This window comes from Lycorma delicatula, chromosome 5 (assembly GCF_047948215.1).
Source record: "Lycorma delicatula isolate Av1 chromosome 5, ASM4794821v1, whole genome shotgun sequence".
In the NCBI taxonomy this organism is placed as follows: Eukaryota; Metazoa; Arthropoda; class Insecta; order Hemiptera; family Fulgoridae; genus Lycorma; species Lycorma delicatula.
In genome coordinates, this window is record NC_134459.1 from 106,407,281 (window position 1) to 106,427,635 (window position 20,355).

The 20,355-nt window shown below is 28.7% G+C and overlaps 1 protein-coding gene across 1 annotated transcript in view; it reads right to left on the reverse strand.

Moving 5' to 3' along the window:
• Positions 1-505: 505 nt before the first annotated feature.
• The window catches only part of Sptz (zinc finger FYVE-type containing 26 spastizin), a 170,799-nt gene continuing 150,949 nt past the window's right edge, over positions 506-20,355 (reverse strand). The window contains exons 32-37 of the mRNA XM_075366816.1: positions 19,501-19,671; positions 15,195-15,542; positions 13,535-13,778; positions 8,764-8,983; positions 1,316-1,529; positions 506-765 (exon numbers count right to left, since the gene is read on the reverse strand). Coding sequence (XP_075222931.1) covers positions 574-765; positions 1,316-1,529; positions 8,764-8,983; positions 13,535-13,778; positions 15,195-15,542; positions 19,501-19,671 — 1,389 coding nt within the window. The 3' untranslated portion in view covers positions 506-573. The remainder of the gene's footprint in view (positions 766-1,315; positions 1,530-8,763; positions 8,984-13,534; positions 13,779-15,194; positions 15,543-19,500; positions 19,672-20,355) is intronic.

Genomic DNA, 20,355 nt, shown 5'->3' on the forward strand with positions numbered 1-20,355 from the left:
GAATGAAACACAAAGCATTTAGTTAATGTACTGTATTATATTTTATTATTCTTTCTTTTCGTTAAAGATATTCTGAACTTTAAACACAGCCCATGAAAAAAATTAAATGTGGTCCTTCAAGTGTAGCATCAAGAATTGATGTAAGAAATTATAATGAACTCATGCATGACTGTTTATTTACGATTCTAAATAATATAAAAACATGTACAAATATTTACGTTTGCTTGGTTTTTTCCTTTAATATAATATGAACATTTATGCACCTACACAAATTTTTTTAACAAATATTAAAAAGAATTGATAAAAAGGTCACCTCCAGAATAAAACAAACTGCAATAAAAATAAAAATTACTGATGAAAATGACTGATTACTGACTAAAATAATGAAAATTTGAATGCATGAAATATTCTTATTAACTTAAAAATGAAGGTAGAAATTTCAAGCAAATATGGTAAACATACTTTTGGTATCTACTTATGTTACCAAACTTTTTTTTCTAGACAGACTATTTTAACTACATTACAATAATAATAGTAATATCACAGCAGTTATTTTACCAATATATATTAAATTTATGTTGAAGATGAAGATGACGATGGTAGGAATCCTTCAGCAAGTAATCGTTTAACGCAAATCTTATAAATTAATGGCTGATTAATCAAATCAGCGGCTATCATGATTTTATGAACATCTTCTAATCTATTATGTTTAGAAGCTAATAAATAAGCAGCCTTTAAGAAACCACAGTCAATAAATGCCTGTATCTGTAAAAGGAAAATTACATATATTAGAAATAACATTATCTTTTATTGTTACCTTTATAAAACTAGTTATAAACTTGAAAATAAATTCCTATGACTTTTCTACACTTCCTAAAAGTTATATTTTTCTTGATTCATGTAGTCATTCTTTGACTTTATTGGTACATTGCTTTATGTTTAAAAATGCCTAAATCTGAAAAATGTACAAAATTGTCCACTAATATATACTTTTTAAAATACATAAATAAATTTCATATTTTTACATTGCATTGGTAAAATTTTCCACAAGAAAAAATGTAAAAGTATTAACACACAGCACTCATAACACTACTTTAAAATGTAGCTTAAAGTGTTTTTTAACACTTACTTTAAAATGTTTTGTATTGTGTCAACAATTTACTATGTCAAAATTAGACTTTAATATAAATATGAAAAAAAATAGTAATCTCAGCAAATTCTATAAATTCAATAGATTTACATATTTAGGGTTAACTTTAATCGATTACAAATTTTTATATTTAAACAGGAAAATTAAGAGATGCTAGACATTTACCTTGGAAGATAAATCATGAATACAACCAATTAATACATCAGAATTTTGTGGTTTCTTTTTCAGAGCTGTTAATAAAATATTGTCACAAAACTTGCTATCTTCATGAAAATTTTTACACAACTCTTGAATATCATTAACCCTATCAGCTAATGCCAACTGTTCAGCAGCTTTATAAAAAATATCATGTTTTGGCAGTTGAAACATATCGTAGATTCTACAACAAAGAAAAGTACTTCAACACTAATAAACAAATTCAAGAAAGTATAATTATATTAAAATCTTTTATCATTAAGTTAAAGTAAGCCTATCAGTAAGGTTTATGGTATGGAGGCTGTTCAAAAAGTAATGATAAAAATGCTCTACAGAAAATATATTTATTCAGTCTTTCAAATCTACATGCTCTTTTTCAAAGTAACCCCCCTATGGTTCTAATACACTTTTCCCACCATTCCCGCCCCTTTTTAAACACGAACGCCAGACCATCTTTCTTGAGCTCCTTGCAGCGCGCCTTTACAGTTTTTATGACTTTGTGATTGGTCTTGAATTTCCGTCCCCTGAGCAGAAACTTGACTTTGGGGAACATCCAGAAGCTGCAAGGGGCAAAATCTGGACTGTACGGTGCGTGGAGTACAGTTGTGATGCTGAGAGCATTCAAAAAATCAACTACAGTCTGAGCTACAAGGGGCCACGCATTGTCATGATGCAGTAAAATTTTGTTAATGTTCTTGTGCGGCTGTTTTTTCTTAAAATGACACATCATGATTAAAAACAATATGTAACAATCTGCCATGACCATCTGGTCTTGAGGGATGGTGACTGTGCCCTTTTCCAGTGATAACTTTGTTGTTTCAGTTCTGGATTATAGTGATACATTCATGATTCTTCTATGGTTATGATTCGATTCATTTCTTTATTGGCTTCCCCACCAAACTGCAATAACAGGTCTTGACACACGGAGACACGATTTTGCATTTGTTCTGGTGTGAGCAGGCATGGTACCCATCTGCAAGACATGTGTCGCATGACCAAATCATTATGCAAAATTGAAAATGTGCTATCAGCTGAAATGTTAAGACATGGTAATTTGTCATTTTTCACGGATGATAGTGGCAGCTGTATTCTTTACAACCTCGGTGTGAGATGTTGAAGGGTGCCCCTTGTGCAGCTCATTGGTGATGCTCTCTCTACCCTCCTTGAACGCTTTATACCACTTGTAGAAGGTCACTTTTATTTATTTTCTTTTAACTTCCAGGACTACCATTAGATACTGCCTCAGAGAATGAAATTTTTGTAGCGTGTGAAAATGCCATGCCTGACCAGGTTTCGAACCTCGGACGAAAGACCGAGATGCTACCACTTGCACCATGGAGATCAGCGCAAGTAGAAGGCCACCTGGTTCATAACATCTCCTACACACTATAGTTAATAATTCATATGCATATTTTTGGCTCTTCTCGAGTTCACTATAAATTTCACATTAAAACGTTGCTGTAACTTTTTATCTATGCTGGACATGGTAGGCGAATATCTAACACAGGTTACACAAATTGTTACATATGTCCACTCGCTGCACCAATTGACTTAAAACTGATCATTTTAGATGGTTAAAAGAATAGTCTACACGATAATATGCAGTATTACCAGCCATCGTAATACATTTTCCCTTAGTGTCACTATTGTCATTACTTTTTGAACAGCCCTCATACAAACATAGATCTCTTCAAAAGACAGCTCTGCATGGTTGTTTTACAACAATGATATATGTAGATAAGCATATATTTGCCATATTTTGGTGTACTACAGTTGAGTTTGTAGGCTATTGCTATGGATTTTATTTTATCCTTAAATTATCATTAAGAACATACAACCATAGTTCTAGCTACCTGAAACAAACATTTTGTGGGCTGCCATTTTGGATTAGGCAATCAGAATGTAATTTTAACTGTATCATTTTTCTCATCGCATTGAGCTCTTTAAAATGATATACCAAATAACTATTAATGGTCCTGTTTAAACTTTTTGAGTAGCCTCCCACCCTCCCTATCACCAGAAATCAAAAAAAGTGTGAAACATAAGTTCATTATAGCTCTCTCAGTACAAGGAAGAATGCGGCAAACTGCATCCAGTTATCTCAATTATAAAAATAGTTATGAGAGGCGTGTAAGTTTCTTTTCAGCCACCAGGTATATATATAATTTAAATTTTATTAAATAAATAACCTAGTATAGAATATTGAGATAAGACATATCTTATTTTAATTTTTCATGAAAGTATTTTCGTGGGATCCCGCATCCTCAGTCGTGATTGAAAAAAATTTGTTATTGCATAGTAAAAATATAAAAATAAAAGTAACTATAAATGCATATTAATTTACATGAGTGCTTGGAATGATGTAATATTTAAAATATTTCCAGTACTGGACAGCAGAATTTGCATATTCATCCATAATACATTTCAAAATTTTCAAAAAATTAACAAATTATAAATATGTTTAATATAATTATAGAATTCAATAACAAATGAAGATGCAGGTTCCTGTGAAAATTGATTCTTGGAATTAATATGGTAAGTTTAACTTATCTATTTACTGTGTTTTGATAGTTTATATTTCATTTAATATCCCAGGAGGATTCTACTAAATTTCATACAAGTTTTTCTCTCATTAAAATAATGAAGAGTCTGAAAATGCTTCGTTAGTAACAGCTTGTGAAAGATTTTGCCTCAATTTCTGTCCCTCCACTGAAATGAAACCCTACTAAAATTCTGGGGGGTCAATTAGCGGATGAATTTAGTGGTTTCTAATGGTTTTGACCTGAAAAAATTTTTAAAACGGGTCCCAGAATTATATCACCATTATTTTCTACAAAATAGGGTGTAATAAACAAAAAAATTGAATTGAAAAATAAGAGTTTTTCAGCTTTGGCATAAAATAACTTTGTTAAATTGTCAATAAACAAATAAAAATTATTGGTTAAATTGATAGAGAATTTAATTCTGAGAAAATTATCTACCAACAACATCCCACAACATGTGAAACAATAACAGAAAACTTACACTAACACATATTTGTCTGCTTGTAATATTATGATGTTATTTCTTAATTATTACTGCATTACTTCTTCACTAGGATGCTGTAATGCTGTACAATATTAGTAGTCTATGCTCCCTGTGAGCAAAGCTCTACAAACAAAATTTTAAAATAATGTTGTGATTATGATTCAGTGTGCTGTATTTGTTAGGAGAAATTAATTTTCAGTACAAAATTTTATTTAATTTGTAAGGTGTGCATTTGTGATCTATGTTAGTTCATTTGCACTGATTTTAAAAGTTATTGATAATTAGTAAGTGATTTGTTCTATAGTAAAAGAGAAATGCCGTCCAGGTTTACAAATCAGGAGTACGACAACAATCATTTCATCTATGGTTTTTGTAAAGGCAATGCTATATGAGCCATTGAAGAATATTGTCAAAGATTTCCCAGTCAAAACATTTTTAACCAGCAAGTTTGTAGAAAAAATCTGCAGATACTCACTGGCACCTAAGGGAACAGAGAACAATTAACATCTAAAGTAACATCAAAACAGGAAACAAATATGAGCAGATTTTGTGTATGATAGAGTGAAGCCCAACTACTACTATTCGTAGATTATCTGCACATTTGTGGATTTCACTAAATAGTGTGTGGCAGATATTACACAATAAAGGTCTCTATGAATATAATCCTCAACCAGTTCAATATTTTGACTAAGGTGATTAAAATCTGCAGCTAAATTATTGTCAATGGTTATTACAAAAACATGCTTCCATTGCTGACATCAATTAGAGATGAAGTGATATTTACATGATATGGGATAAAAAATACAATTTACAATTTTATCCAATAATAGAAAGCTGTTCATTTAATTTAAAATTGTAATTAAGTAATTTCCTTACTGGTACATATTGTTTTGCATTAAAGAATACATTATTTTCTTGCACTATTATTTATTTTTTAATGATTTTATTTACTCAATTTTCTCAGAATTAAATTCTCTATCAATTTAACCAATAAGATTTATTTGTTTATTGACAATTTAACAAAATTTTTTGACTCCAAAGCTAAAAAATGTGTTTTTCAACTCAATTACTTTCTTTATGAACCCTATTTTGTAAAAATAATGGGTATAGTTTCAAGACCCATTTAAAAAAAACTTTCGGGTCAAAAACCATACAAAACCACTAAACTCATCCCTTAATTTACCTTCCCGAATTTCAGTAGGGCTTCATTTTAGCAGAGAAGCAACAATCGGGGCAAAATCTTTCACTAGCCATAACTCGCTAACAAAGCATTTTTGGACCCAAATTTATATGAACCTTTTTCATTAGTTTAATGAGAGAAATAAGCCTTCGAAGTTTAGCAGAATCCTCCTAGAATACCTGTTTATTTTATATATATATCAAATAAAAAAATTACATTAAATAATTTTACTGATTGGAATAAAATACTGATAAACATACTATTTTTACATACTATTCAACAATTCAGGAAAAAAAATTATCAGAATTTATATAAATATGGCTGAAACATAGACGTAACCAGGATTTTCTTCGAGGGAGGTTAAAAATATAATAATGTTTCACAGAGCATTGATATATTCAGTATGCATATTTGACGAAGGGCCGATTTGCTAAAGAATCTTATTATTTCTTTTATTGTGGAGACCATATTTTATATCATTGCTATTTCATTTAAGTTGTTTACAACTAAGTTCAGTTTGTGACTAGCACAATGAAAGTACAACACTCTTGTATACTTTCTCTAATAATTTTCTGGACACAACCATCCTTTCCTGTCATACTGGAACACCCGTCGTATCCTTGTCTGATGCACTTTCCTGGATCAAGGTCTACCTTTTCCACAAAGTTGTTAATTGCAAATGCTACAGATTTTGTATCCATGTCAATCAACTCTACAAAACCTAGAAATTCCTCAAACCATCATCTTTTCTTTGTCAAAAAATCTAACCTTAATGGAAAGTTGCTCTTTCCCTGATATGTGACCTATGCTTGTCTGCCACGATACTGTAAGCACATGCTTTCTTTACATCAGTAGTGATGTCTCTAATGATGTTGCTACACAGGCTAAATATTTCATTTTGAATCTGTGGTGAAAAGTGGTATTTTTGTAACCTTTTCTATGTCCTCTCTTAAAATGTGGTCACCAGTGTCAATTCTGAGTTTGATCAAGTCTTCAAAAACCCTCCATGAATTTCTTTGCCCCTCAAAGGTAGGTCATGTGTACCACAAAACATAACAGTCAAAATTACTGATGCAACAATTTTCTTGTTGCTGGTCAGAAATCAGCTACATACCAACAGGTATATTTTCAAAAAAATAAAATTTTTTTGCTGCTGCCGCCAATTTGTCACTGAGTTGACGTGTAAGATTTCACGAATTCGTGCATGTCTTTTTAGCGAGTAAAGGGCCTCACTGTGAAAGAACTCAAAACACTATGCATATTTGTTGGTGGAAACAACACAGTAAATGCAAAATGTGTCCTTTAATTTCTTGGGATACGCCAGCCAAGGACTGTAATTATTCACCAACCAGCTGTATTTGAATTTTCTTTTTAATTGCACAGCATCCTTAACAAAGTCGTAACTTGGAGTTGGTGACCAACAGTTGTTTAAAACTTCTATTTTTTTGAGATGAGGTTACACTAAATGAATGTTCAAGCCAGTGAGTGACCTACAAAATTATCAACATAGGCTTGATCCTGTACACCAGAACCAGATGGTAGCAAAGATCCACTTGATTTTTTGCTAACACTGCTTTGATTTCTCTTCTCTGCCACTATCACTTTCACTACTACTTTTATCTGATTGCTTCCTCTTCTGTCTCCCTAAAAGAAAATAGATTACTACTACACCTCCCAAAAAGAGTTAAAGCAACTAAAACGCTTCTAAACGGACTCTCTACTAGAGACTTCAAACTTAACCTTTTTTTTATCGTCTATACAATAATTTTTCACAATTGCAGCGTTCTGAAAATTAGTAAACATCTTCTTTTTTTTGTTTGTGAAAAATATTCTTAACATAAATACGAGTTTCAAAACCATCAATAGTAATTTTTTTCAAAATTACAAAAGTAAATTTTTTTCATTTTTACAAAAGTGTACTAGTGGAATAAGTAGAAAAACACAAAGAAACTGGTGGAATATCCAAATTTAACAGGCTGTGGCTATGTATAGAATGAAATTAATGTGAACCAACATGGTTCTGATTTGAAGTTAGAAATTTTTGTGTCAAGATTGAGTTGTGTTTAACATAACAACTATTGTAGTGATTGAACTTGATCACAACAAAGATTAGACTATTATGAATTTTGAATCATTCATTGTTTATTAGCTATTGAACTTTTAATGTTTTCATTATTGAATGATGGTAATTTTTAATAAAGGTTTAATATTTTGAATAAATTTGTTTTATTATTTGCAACTAGCAGAAGTAGTTGCAAAGTCAACCTTAGATGGTTTTGAATTTCAAAATTCAAAACCATCTAATTAAGCAAAACTGCTGCAAAAGTGGCTAATTACAATCTTCAATTATTAATTAAAATTAATAGAGTAAGGTATGCTTGATATTATCTCCTTATTTAGTATTGTAAGATTTTTCTTAAAATTTCTATAAAGACAACATCAAAATCACTATTATTACAAACAAAGAAACAGTCTTCTTTCTTAAACATTTTAGGTTGCTTTAATTAGATGGTTTTGCATTTCATGGAGTCAAATGAAAATAATGTAAACACATATCTTTCATGCTAAAAAAGTTTCTAATATCCATTTTAGATTGCTACTGTTACGGAATTACAATCCGAACTAGCACAAATGTGTCAACTCATTTAACAACTGACTCACTCGCACTGACTGCAGTCTTAAATAGGTAAGTAATAGAACTTTCCTGCTAAATCCAAACTCGAACATTCTATAAGCTTTGAGTTTTACCACAGATCATACAGACCTTGAACTGCCAGTTCCCTACTCGTTCACCAGAGAGTGCTCCCGCCACAATTCAAACATGTTCTTGCTGCGCAATAATGTTACAACATATTGATATTGACTTATAATTTTTAGTTTGACTAAATGAGTTGGGGGGGAGCAAGCACCCCACCTTGCCACACCATGGTTACGCCTATGGGTTGAAAAATATATTGAACAGGAATTTAAACATTGAAAATACATCAACATTCATAATTGCCAAAAATAATTAATTTTTACAATATTAAATATTTCCATAATTGAATGAGTTCAGAAGCTGTGCATCATATTGTAAACTGCAACCGATTTCAGCTCAATTTAAATTTGTAATCTGGAGTATATGAAGTGAGCTTTATGAGGAGTCCTGTCTAAAAAGAAATTATATAAAGATAAAAATAGAAAGAAATTAAACATGTAATATAAAAATAACCTTTGACAAAGTGGGAGGTTATTGTTTATGCTAGTGCCAACAATTAATATTTTAGCAGCCAACTTTATCTTTTCTTTATCATCACTAAAAAGTGTAACTGGGGCAATTCTACCACAAGCATCATCTTTTGCAAAGAAATCTGTTATTTCAATTTGCAACTGAATAGTATTAATATGTCGATTTAATTCTACTTTATCTAACTTCATTCTAATATCATGACCTGAAAAAAAAGAAACAGAATAAAAATAAATTACTATATAAAAAATTTATATAACAATTAAAAATATAATTTAAATAAAAATTAAACAAAGGTTTTATTTATGACATACAAAAATTTAAATTATTTGAATCTGATTACATGTAATGGCAGTAATCAGATATTTATTCTCTCTATGACTTCGGATGAATAGATGATAATCTGAAATGTAATGGGAAGCAGAGACTTATTTAGTTTGAGAACCTTCACATGCTGACAATATGTCCTTTTCATACAACAGTATACATATGTATAGCAAGAATAATTTATTTAAAAAAATCTCTCTTAATGAGGCTTGATTTATCATTTTAAAACATGTATATTTATTATGATATAATGAAAAAAAAAGTTTATTTATAAAAAGAATTGAGTTGCAAACATATATAAGAAATATAAATTTTTTTTAAAAATAATTGCATCACAGGTTAGTTTTAACAAATATAACATATCACTTAAATTGATATTACTGTTTGACAGAACTTGTTTCATGAATTCAAAAGGGAAATTTACTTTTTCTGGCGACTCTTTTTTTTAATTATATTATTCATACAACATACAAAATTAAAAAAAAACCTCCCACATTGGTAATTGAATAAAACACACACGTTAAGAGATGCCTTTCAATCCATAGATCATCACAAGTTAGTGCATATTTACAAATCCCAGCCAGCACTGCAGCCACCCTAGTCACTGTCTCAGTATCATCTGCTTTTTAGCTGCATAGGTGAAAAGAGTTAGTGATGTCACTGAGGTCAAAAACTGAACACCAAGCAACTTTGCACATGGGATAAGTATTGATCAATGTTTAGAGGAAATGGATCCTGTGCTTGGAGAGGATTGTCCTCATAGTACAACAATATTTAGGTGGTACTGACAGTATGAAAGAAGAACACTCCAAAGGTCAGGTCGACTGTCTTCATTTACGACTGAGGGACACATTGCTGCAGTACAAAAAATGCTTGAAACAGACAGGCATGTGACCTACCACCACATAGAGGTGTCCTGGGCATTAATGCACCAACAGTTTGTGCTATTCTGCGAGATCACCTTCAAGTTAAAAAGATTCATATTCTTTGGGTTCTGCATAACTTGATTGATGATCAGATGTCATGTTGTGTTTCATGGTGTCAAGAAATGCTGAAAAAGTTTGAAAATGGGAAATTTCCCTATGTGAATAGTATTGTGATATCAAGAAGAAAGTGTGGGTGTTCGAAGATGAAGAGACCACACTTCTCAAAGTGGCCGTTCAAAAAAAATCAATAAAGAAGAGAATGGTGGCTTATTTTTTTTAGTGTGAGAGGAATTTTAGAATGAGTAGTGTCGGAAACTCAGAAGACAATTACAGGGAAGTGGTATACTGATGAATGCCTGCCTAAAGTTGTCAAAGCTCTCAAGAAACTGCATTTAAACTCAAGGGTGGACACATGGTTTCTTCACCATGATAACACTCCTAAGTTTGGCCAGCACTAGAATAAAATTTTTAGAGTCCCCTCCCTTCAGTCCTGATCTCACTCCATGTTACTTTAGGCTGTTCCCTCAGGTGAGGAACAGACTAAAAGGGAGGCATTTTATGAGCAATGACGGCCTCCTAAAGCATTGGGATGACGAGTGTGCTAATGAAGCACGCATGGTTTCTTTGAAGAACTGATTTCGAAGCATGTACAAGTGTATAATGTATGGTGGAATTTATTTCAAAAAACAAAATAAAATTTATTTCAAAAACTTTTCTAGTGGCCTTTGTATAATTAAAATGCATTATATTTATACATGCACATGTATATAGTGTTACAAAAATCTGGAAAAAATGCAATATATTACATAAGTAAGTGTGATTACATACATAACTAGATACAGATGAATACAGCTACAAAAAATACTAATTTACATGAAGTCTGAAAAGTTTGTTTAAACAGCTGCTAATGAAGTTAGAAGTCGGTAATAATAAGCAAATTACTGTCTTTTGAAAAATAAATTTGTTCCACTAATTAAAAACATGAATCATTTTAAAATACAGAACAGATTATGAAATAAATGTTTGGACTCAAATGTTAGTCATTATTTCAAAAAATGTGGTCTTGCTACAACTAAAGAAGATTACAATTCAGAAGATGAACTACCAATCTTTGAGTGGATTCAAACTACTGATTCCAAAAATATATTTAACATTTTAATATAGATGATTATGACCATACTGACAACAATAACCAAAAGTCCAGCAGATGAAGTAATAATTAAATGAAGTAAAACACAGCAAATCAGCAAAATTGAAAGCTAAAGTGAAAATGACTAAGAATCTAGTAATTTCTGTCTGTGCAGCTCAAGACAGCATGGAATTGCTTATAAAATTTTGTGAAACAAATGTCAGCAATGAATTTATAAAATTATTAAATAGTTTATTTCTTATACAATGTTGTTGTATTCTTTAATGCTGATAATCAGTTATTTATTTTGTATTTAGAGATGAAGATTTTTCTGGTATGAATAAGTTCATTTGATTATAACGAGCACTGCTAATCTTGAATCTCATTATAACCAACTTTCACAGTAAAATAAATGAACCTACAATAAAACAATCAGTGACTCCTACTCAAATGTTCAGTTTCTGCAACATATGCGTTTTTACAGGCCTTGGTATAACTTCAGTATTGAAATTGTGCTCATTATAAAGGAATTTAACATGAAAATAGCTTCACCTGAAAATATGATTGAATAAAAAGTATTTTGGTCAATCTAATTTTGGCTTTTCCATAACAATATCACAGTATTAGACCCAGTTATCAAAATCAGCCTCTGAACGTTCTTGAGCAAATTTTAGCTTAAAAGGGAAGCAATTTATAATTTTTATCTTGTGAGTTAAAAAATACTACTGTGCTATCAAGGACAGCTTCTAAATTTTTAAATAGGGATCTCCAACAAATAACTGTAATAGATCTGATGATGTTTCCTCACTGGTAACAAAGTTCTGTCTCCCCAAGTGGGCACGATTAGTTACAGAAACAGTTTTTTCTAACCATTTTTCAGTTTTATATACAAGTTAATTTAGTTATTTGTACTTTCTTGGGAAATCTTTCATAGATAAATGACATATCTGTTGGAAAATCTGTGCTTGATCACCAAAACTTGTACATAATTTACAAAATTATTCTTTCATTTTCACTTAAAGAAGGCTTTTATCATTTTCTTAAGTTTACAAAAATATTCTTAAGATTTTTATGTTAAGAACAAAAAAAATAAATATTCATGTAAATCTTTAATAAGTTTAAAAAAACTTAGTAATAAGTAACAATTGACTTCACTTAAGAGAAAAAATTTGATACAACACTAATTCTTCATTATATAATTAGTTAACAGAATATAGTGAATTCTGGTTAATTGGGAATTTTGTGAAAACAGAAACATACCAACATAATTCATCTAAAATTACGCCGATTTAACAGCCCAAAATGCTGCTTATAAGGGCCACATTAGTTCATATGTTTCTTTTTTTTTTACTCGTAAAGTAACAAAATTTTATTAGTGATGTAAGTTGTTTAACTATTACTTAAACACTATAGAGAGAAAGGTAACCTTCTCCTTATAACCACTAGGAGAAACATTTTGTACCTATTGGTCTACACAGTACATAATTCTTTCAAGTAATGAAATAATCACAAAGATTAATCAAAAACTGAAAAAAAATTGAAGATGAAACCAAAGTCAAACATGTATCTACACAAAATGAAAAAAAAATTCACTGACGGACTGACTTCAGCAATATTTTACATACAATGTTACTGAAGGAAGACCGCTATTACAACAGTGAATTTGTGACAAATGTATAACACCAGGCAATGAAAGGAAGAGGATAGAGTAGAAGAAAATTTTCAAAATGTTTAACTACATAAGAGATATTAAAGTACATATTTTTGTTTTTTACTGACCATAAAAGACAGTGATCAATTTGACTTGTATCTATTTGTTTATCAAGCTTTGTTTTTATTAATGATGTAAGACTATAAAAAACAAATTAATAATGGTATTTATGTAAGTTTAATAACATGTTAGAAATAAAATTCTGAATTACAAGACGTTAAATTGCGTTTAATAATTAGTAGGTGACTGTATTTGTATATACCTCCTCATTTTTCATTAATATCGCTCAATAGGTCGATAAGTCCTGAAGTGGTCTGATTACCCATAATCCACAGTATATCAGTTTCATGTAAAGTGAATTTTCTTCAGCAATCACTGTTTAGAATAATAAGCAATGAACCTATAAACCTATGAAGTGATAATAAGCAATGAACCTTGAGGGGTAATCAAAGTAATCACATATGGTTTGTTCCTGGTTTAAAACTTTATCATTTAATAGGGAAGATATAGAGCCTTCTATAGATTTGAAACAGAAATACAGATAACAATATTTCAAATATATCACTTATAACATTAATATATTATATTCAATTTAAATTAAAAAAAAAAAAAACAATAAATTGTATTATAATTATATATAAAAATAAAATAAAATAATAATACCAGGAGGAATTTTATTTTTTGATCCTTCTTTTTGAAAATTATCTGCATGCTTCAAATTTGTAATAGCATCATGAAGGTATCGCACATTGGATATCAAATCTCTATAACAACGGGCTCCAAAAAGATAGAATCTGGTACATGTCATTGCAGCACGTACATAATCACACATCCATAACTGTACCTGATAAAGTACATTTAACATACCTCGCTTTTCACACCAAGCACACAGTGATTTTAATTCATCCTATAAATGATAGACAAAGTAAAAAATATATTAAAATTATTTAAGAATGATAATAATTATTTTAGTTGATATAGAATATCCCAGTATTCCTGCATCACTTTAATCCTTTTTTTAACAGTGTAGTAATTAGTCATATAATCAACTCCTTTATTTATTACTAATTCACTTTTACTACTAAAATCAATTTTATTAAAAACCGAAAAGCCTGTTCCTTAATTTTTAGAAGGGTTGAGCAGCTGTTAGTAGTGCTGTGTAATTAAGTACACACACAATTCCCATGGCCTGATTTTTTTAAATTCCAAATATAAATTATTTATAAATTTGAATGCACAGTCAACTAGAAAAAAAAACACCAACGAGCAAATAATCAATTTTGTACTTAAACCACAAGAATAAAAAAAAAAAATAAAATAACTATCTGTAGGAATACAAATAATTACATCATAGTACAATTTTCAATTAATTATTTTATAAGAACTTTACTAAATCAGTAAGAATTAAAGTATAAGCTCTGTAATCTGGAAGGTGATAAAGAACAAGTATTTGGTTAAAAAAATCAGCACAAAATCAGATGGTAGTGAACAATAGCAATTTTAGTAATAATCTGGGATATGTGAGAACACAAAAAGATTTACTGGAATCTGCTTCATGACAGAATGATAATTATATTGAAATGTAATATAATGTCAGATAATAATGTCATATAATAATATTTTAATATAATACTAAGTATGATCGGGTCTTTAATTATAAGGGTCGTCTTGGAATATTCAGTCATTCATATGAAGCAAAGCAAAGCACTACACGAGTGAATCTGCAGTAGAAGTTAAAGGCAGTAAACTTGGAGAAGTATATTACTGACTGTCAGTGGAGTTTTACATATATATATATATATATATATATATATTTAAGAACCTATCACAGTCCTGGGAAATGAAATCTTCTTGAACCTTATTATTGACACAAGATAGTTTTACAGGCAATTAAAAAAGGAGAACAACTGAAACTAAGAGACGTAATCACAAGATGGATAATTCTGTCAGGGGAATAAATATAGAATGTTGAGTACCAATTAATTTCTCATCTATTTGGTTTAAGAAAGTAAAATAATAAATAAAAAATAAATAAAACATGAAGAATTATTATTTACAGATACAAGATTTTAAATATAACACTTAAAAAAAAACTCTCCTTCCATGTAAATAATTTTGGTTCAATTGATAACTAAGAGACACTGTAATCACAAGATGGATAATTCTGTCAGGGGAATAAATACAGAATGTTCAGTACCAATTAATTTCTCATCTATTTGATTTAAGAGAGTAAAATAATAAAAAAAAAAAATAATAAAACATGAAGAATTATTATTTACAGATGCAAGATTTTAAATAAAACAAAAAAAAACAAAAAACTCACCTTCCATGTAAATAATTTTGGATCAATTGATAACATTGCTTCATACAAAGCAGCCACATGTCCATTACGTAAACAAGGTAAATAAATATTTTCAACAAAATATTCTGTTTCAATACTTGTTCTTCTAAAATAATCTAAAACTTTCTGAATATCAGCATGTATCATTAAAAAATTTAAATTTTGTGAATGAGTACCATATCTATTTAAATAGTACATACATTCTTTATAAACGTGGTCATCGAGTTTTTTACTAGTATTCTCTTTAATTTTCACAACTTTTTGTTTTCCAGTTACCATAGCATTTAGTTTTGATAACCTTGCTTCGAGAGTACATGAACCTTCCTCACTCTGAAATAAAATAAAATATAAATAATCGATCATATCAATCATTTATTTTAAAGAAAAAACCAATAAAATTCTCAACTCACCAGGCTCAATTTCTGGATGTAGTTAAACACAATGAATGCACTTTACATGCAATTTTTTTACAAAAAAAAATTATTGAATTTATGGATCTCTCCACAATTCAGATTTAATTTCACTTAATAAAATCTATTTTTTCCTAAATATGATTCTTTGAAACTATATAGTTAATTATACAACTTGTGTTGTATAACACAAGTTGTATAATTAACAACTAACAGAATTTTGTCAGACTGAAAACCTTTTTAAGTTTAATGGATAAACAACCAAAGTGATTACTAAATTTTAAAAAGAATTTATTTTAATATTATACAACAATCAAAGAAAATATTTATTTCAGTAACAAACTCGAAAAGAGAAATATGAAAAATTTTTCCTTCCTGTGGTTTAACAGTAAAAAGCAAAACCAGAATCAAATTTATTGAAAAAAAAAATCACAATATGAGTACATGTTCTAACTGCCAGTAGAAAACTACCCACCTAGTCTAACTACTGCTCTTATAAGTTGTGTATCTACAACCATGTTTGAAACACTTCAAATCTCACTCTTAGCATTTAACCTACCTTATAAAAATTATTACTAGTTTAGTTTAGTTTTTACGCATAACTTTACCTGGACTGTATTTAAAAATTGTTTGTTTTTAATAATTTATTACTGAAATTTCATTTTATGTTTATGCATTCATTTAAAATTGAAAGCAGTAATGATCTCAACAGTAATAATGGTTTTACTATTGAACAATTGAAAACAGTTACTGTGTAACAAAATAAATTGTATATTTCTGAAATGATTTGATTAATGCAATAACATATCTGTATGATCTTTTACTTCATGTATATATTATACACATGTATGTTGATAATTATTTATTGTTTTGATTTAAAAAACTTATAAATAATTTAGAAGTATTAATACATGGATGTGGTATATATATATAAATTAATAAATATATTATTATATTAATATTACACAAATAAATATATATATGTAATATTTTATTTTAAAAATTCTTTAGGTTATATAACCATTAAATATTAATAAATAACAAAAATACAAACAAATAATATAAAACTTAAACAATTTTAACCATCTTTTTTCAAAATTAAAATCACCTATAGACAAATTTAAATAATCTAATTGGTATATAGTGTTCAGTGCAATGGCTGCCCAGGACAGTATATCGGATAAACTCCAATATTTAAAAAAGCACTTGGAAACCCACAAATATAGAAAACATGAAGTTACTGTCCAAACATGAGAAAGAACATAAACATAGTTTTAACTTTGAACAAGTACAAATTTTATACTATGATATTAATGATACAAGCAGGTTAGTATTGGAACTGATTCATATTTTCTAATGTAAAAATGCCATTAATATATTGGTGTATTGAGTGATAATTTATTTTAATATAATTTAATATTTTTCACTAATTAGGTGTTGTGTTAAAGAATTATGTTTTATAATTACTGTTTGTTTTTCTTTTACCATAATTTCCAGTTGGCTGAATAATAAGAACAATATATTATTTAACATTGATTTTGTAAGTTTTTGTTTATTTTTATTTGAAAAAGCTTAGGATATGAAACGAAATGATAAAAAAAAGGTGAATTATTTTTTGTATTTTTTAAAAAATTTTTTTGTTGTATTTTTGTTATTTATTAATATCTAATGGTTGTATAACCCTCTCTTTTTTCCTGTTTAGCCTCCGGTAACTACCGTTTAGATAATTCTTCAGAGGATGAATTAGGATGATATGTATGAGTGTAAATGAAGTGAAGTCTTGTACATTCTTAGTTCGACCATTCCTGAGATGTGTGGTTAATTGAAACCCAACCACCAAAGAACACCGGTATCCACAATCTAGTATTCAAATCCGTGTAAAAATAACTGGCCTTATTAGGACTTGAACGCTGGAACTCTAGACTTCCAAATCAGCTGATTTGGGAAGACGCGTTCACCACTAGACCAACCTGGTGGGTTATGGTTGTATAACCTAAATAATTTTAAAATATTTATTATCTAAATAAAAAAAAACCAAGCAGTTTCATTTTAAATATTATATGTTATATTGGATGGAATGATCATACATTAATTTAATAATGGAGCAGTTTGTTTCAAAGAAATTATTCCTTTTTTGTATTAAGTGTGTACAAGTGTAAAAAAAAATTGTTAATATTTTGAGTGATTATAAAATGTTATAACCTATAGGTTATGTTAGTTCATTAATAGTTTTGTAAATAAAAACTTTTAATTTAAAGGGATCTTAGAAATCAGCTATAAATTAATATTTTGAACTGTAACAGACACTGACTGAACTGGTTTTGGCAGAAATAAAAGGAAAAGTAGCTAGCTGAACAAACACGTAATTCATTCTTACATGTGGAGGAATTAAGTGAGATTCCTTTTTAAAATATATATTTATAAATTAAAATAACATTTCTGAAGAGATCTTTCTTTAAATTTATACAAAACTAACCAGTTAGGGTTTGCTTTGCTCACTTGATTATGTAGCCAGGGGACAAACCCCCATGGATCCTTGACACATATGTAATCCTCATGGTTATGGAAATGTAAAATATTTTACAGATATTCATTAAACAAAAATGAATTAGTAATTTTACTTCATTATATTTCTGTTGCTATCATGACAAAAATATAATGAAGAGGATTCATTTTTGTTTCTTTAATGAATGTATTTAAAATATCTTAACCCCCAAGAGGGCTATGGCCTTGATTTATGACTTAAAACCTTTCTTGGGATAACACAAATTTATCCTGAAAATTTGAAAGCAAACTGGTTAGTTAGTTCTTGTGTAATGCTGATGCAAACAAAAAGATATACACAAACTTTTGTATTTATATATAATAATTAACTTTATACAGTGAAACAATATACATTAATAAATATCATTTTGACATTTTTTACTACTCCCATTCATGTAAAGTTAGTTCGCTGAGTATGATGCTCTTTGCCATATTTCTAAATCCCTTATTAAGTATATAACCTATGGTTCACAATGTAGTTATGAATTTAACCTGGCAATGTCAAATAGGATTACACAGAATTCCCAGGAATAAATATTTCCTCATATTTCTGCACAAAAGATTTTTATTTCTAAGCAATAAAGCAATAAAATAACTCAGAATAAAAGCAAAGTTTAATAGTTCATTAAAAAAAATTATTTCATATGAATTAAAATATTACAGTAAGTAACAGTATTAGTATTTAATTTATTAACATCTTTCAAATAAACATTTATAAAAAACACAAATAACTTTTTTTACACTAATCTGTTCAATGAATTATTTTCAGAGGAATCTGTGGCATATCGTAAAAAAAAGCATAAGCATAAGTTAAAAAATCTCTATCCAATAGTGCATGAAACACCTTCAATAATAGAAGACATATAATTCTGGAAAGATTCACATCTTCAGATGGTATAGAATTCTATATATCATGTGGGATGCTGCAAAAATAGATTCTTGAAGATTAATATCGTTAATTTAACTTTTTTAATTACTGTGTTTTGGTGGTTTACACTTCATATAATATTAAATTGTATTAATACAGTGGTCAATATGTTAATGAATTATTAGAATTTAAAAAAAAATTATAATCATTATAATAGGGTTCATTACTTTTTGTCTTTTTTCTTCAAACTGCAAATACAGTGACTTTAAAAAAATTTAACTCAACAATCTAATTTTTATTACATTTTATTTTTTCCCTTTAACTCAGTTCTTACAAGAGACATTCACAATAGGAAAGAGAATGTACTCATATCAAACTTTTTAAATTAAATTTGTTTGAAAGCTTTATAAATTTCTGTTTTTATAACTGTCTAATCAAAAAAAAAAAACTATAATAAGATACAAACTTGTAATATTTGAAGAATATCAGCAAGCATTCCAGCATTTTGTAGATCTTTCTTCTGTAAACTACAGTGTGAAAACTTCTCTCTTGCTTCTGACCATGCTCCAGCTCTTAAACATGCTTTACCCCAAGCAAACCACACACTTCCATATTCAAGACCAGCTTTGGTTGACACCTGAAATTGGTTTCATTTTATTTTAATGAATGCTTTAAAAATAAGACAACAGATACTATAAGAAATAGAAGGAACAGCCAAGTCAAATTAGGATTTTCACAGAAGTCATTTTTTATGTTTGATTTCTGTGCAGATGTTCTATATAGAAACTTTAAAAAACATACTGGAAATCTCACACAATCCAACAAACAACTATCAAAACATAATAACAAAATAACTAATACAACAATAACTAAACCTTACAACTAATACATAATAAGACACAAAAGAGAGAAAAAGAAAACATAACTTACAATAAAGAAACATTTAAATCAGCATAGAAACCTAATAACTACATAATAAAATATTTTAAATATAAAAATAATAAAATAGACAATCTGTGTGGAATTTATAAAATTAAATGTAATGCTTGTGATGCTATTTATACTAGATTTCTTTAACAGAGAAATTACAAAAATAATAAATTAGGTTTATCTAATATGCGAGACCATTTAATAAACATTCTATTTCTGATGTTACCACAAATCTAAAAATATTAGAAATTAATAAAGATGAAATAAAACTAAATGTATTAGAAAAATATCACATATAATAAATAAATATATAAAACGAGTGATCATTTGAAAAATTAAGAAATTTATTATTCAACAACTATCAGTCTCAAAATATTGTTGTTTACAGACA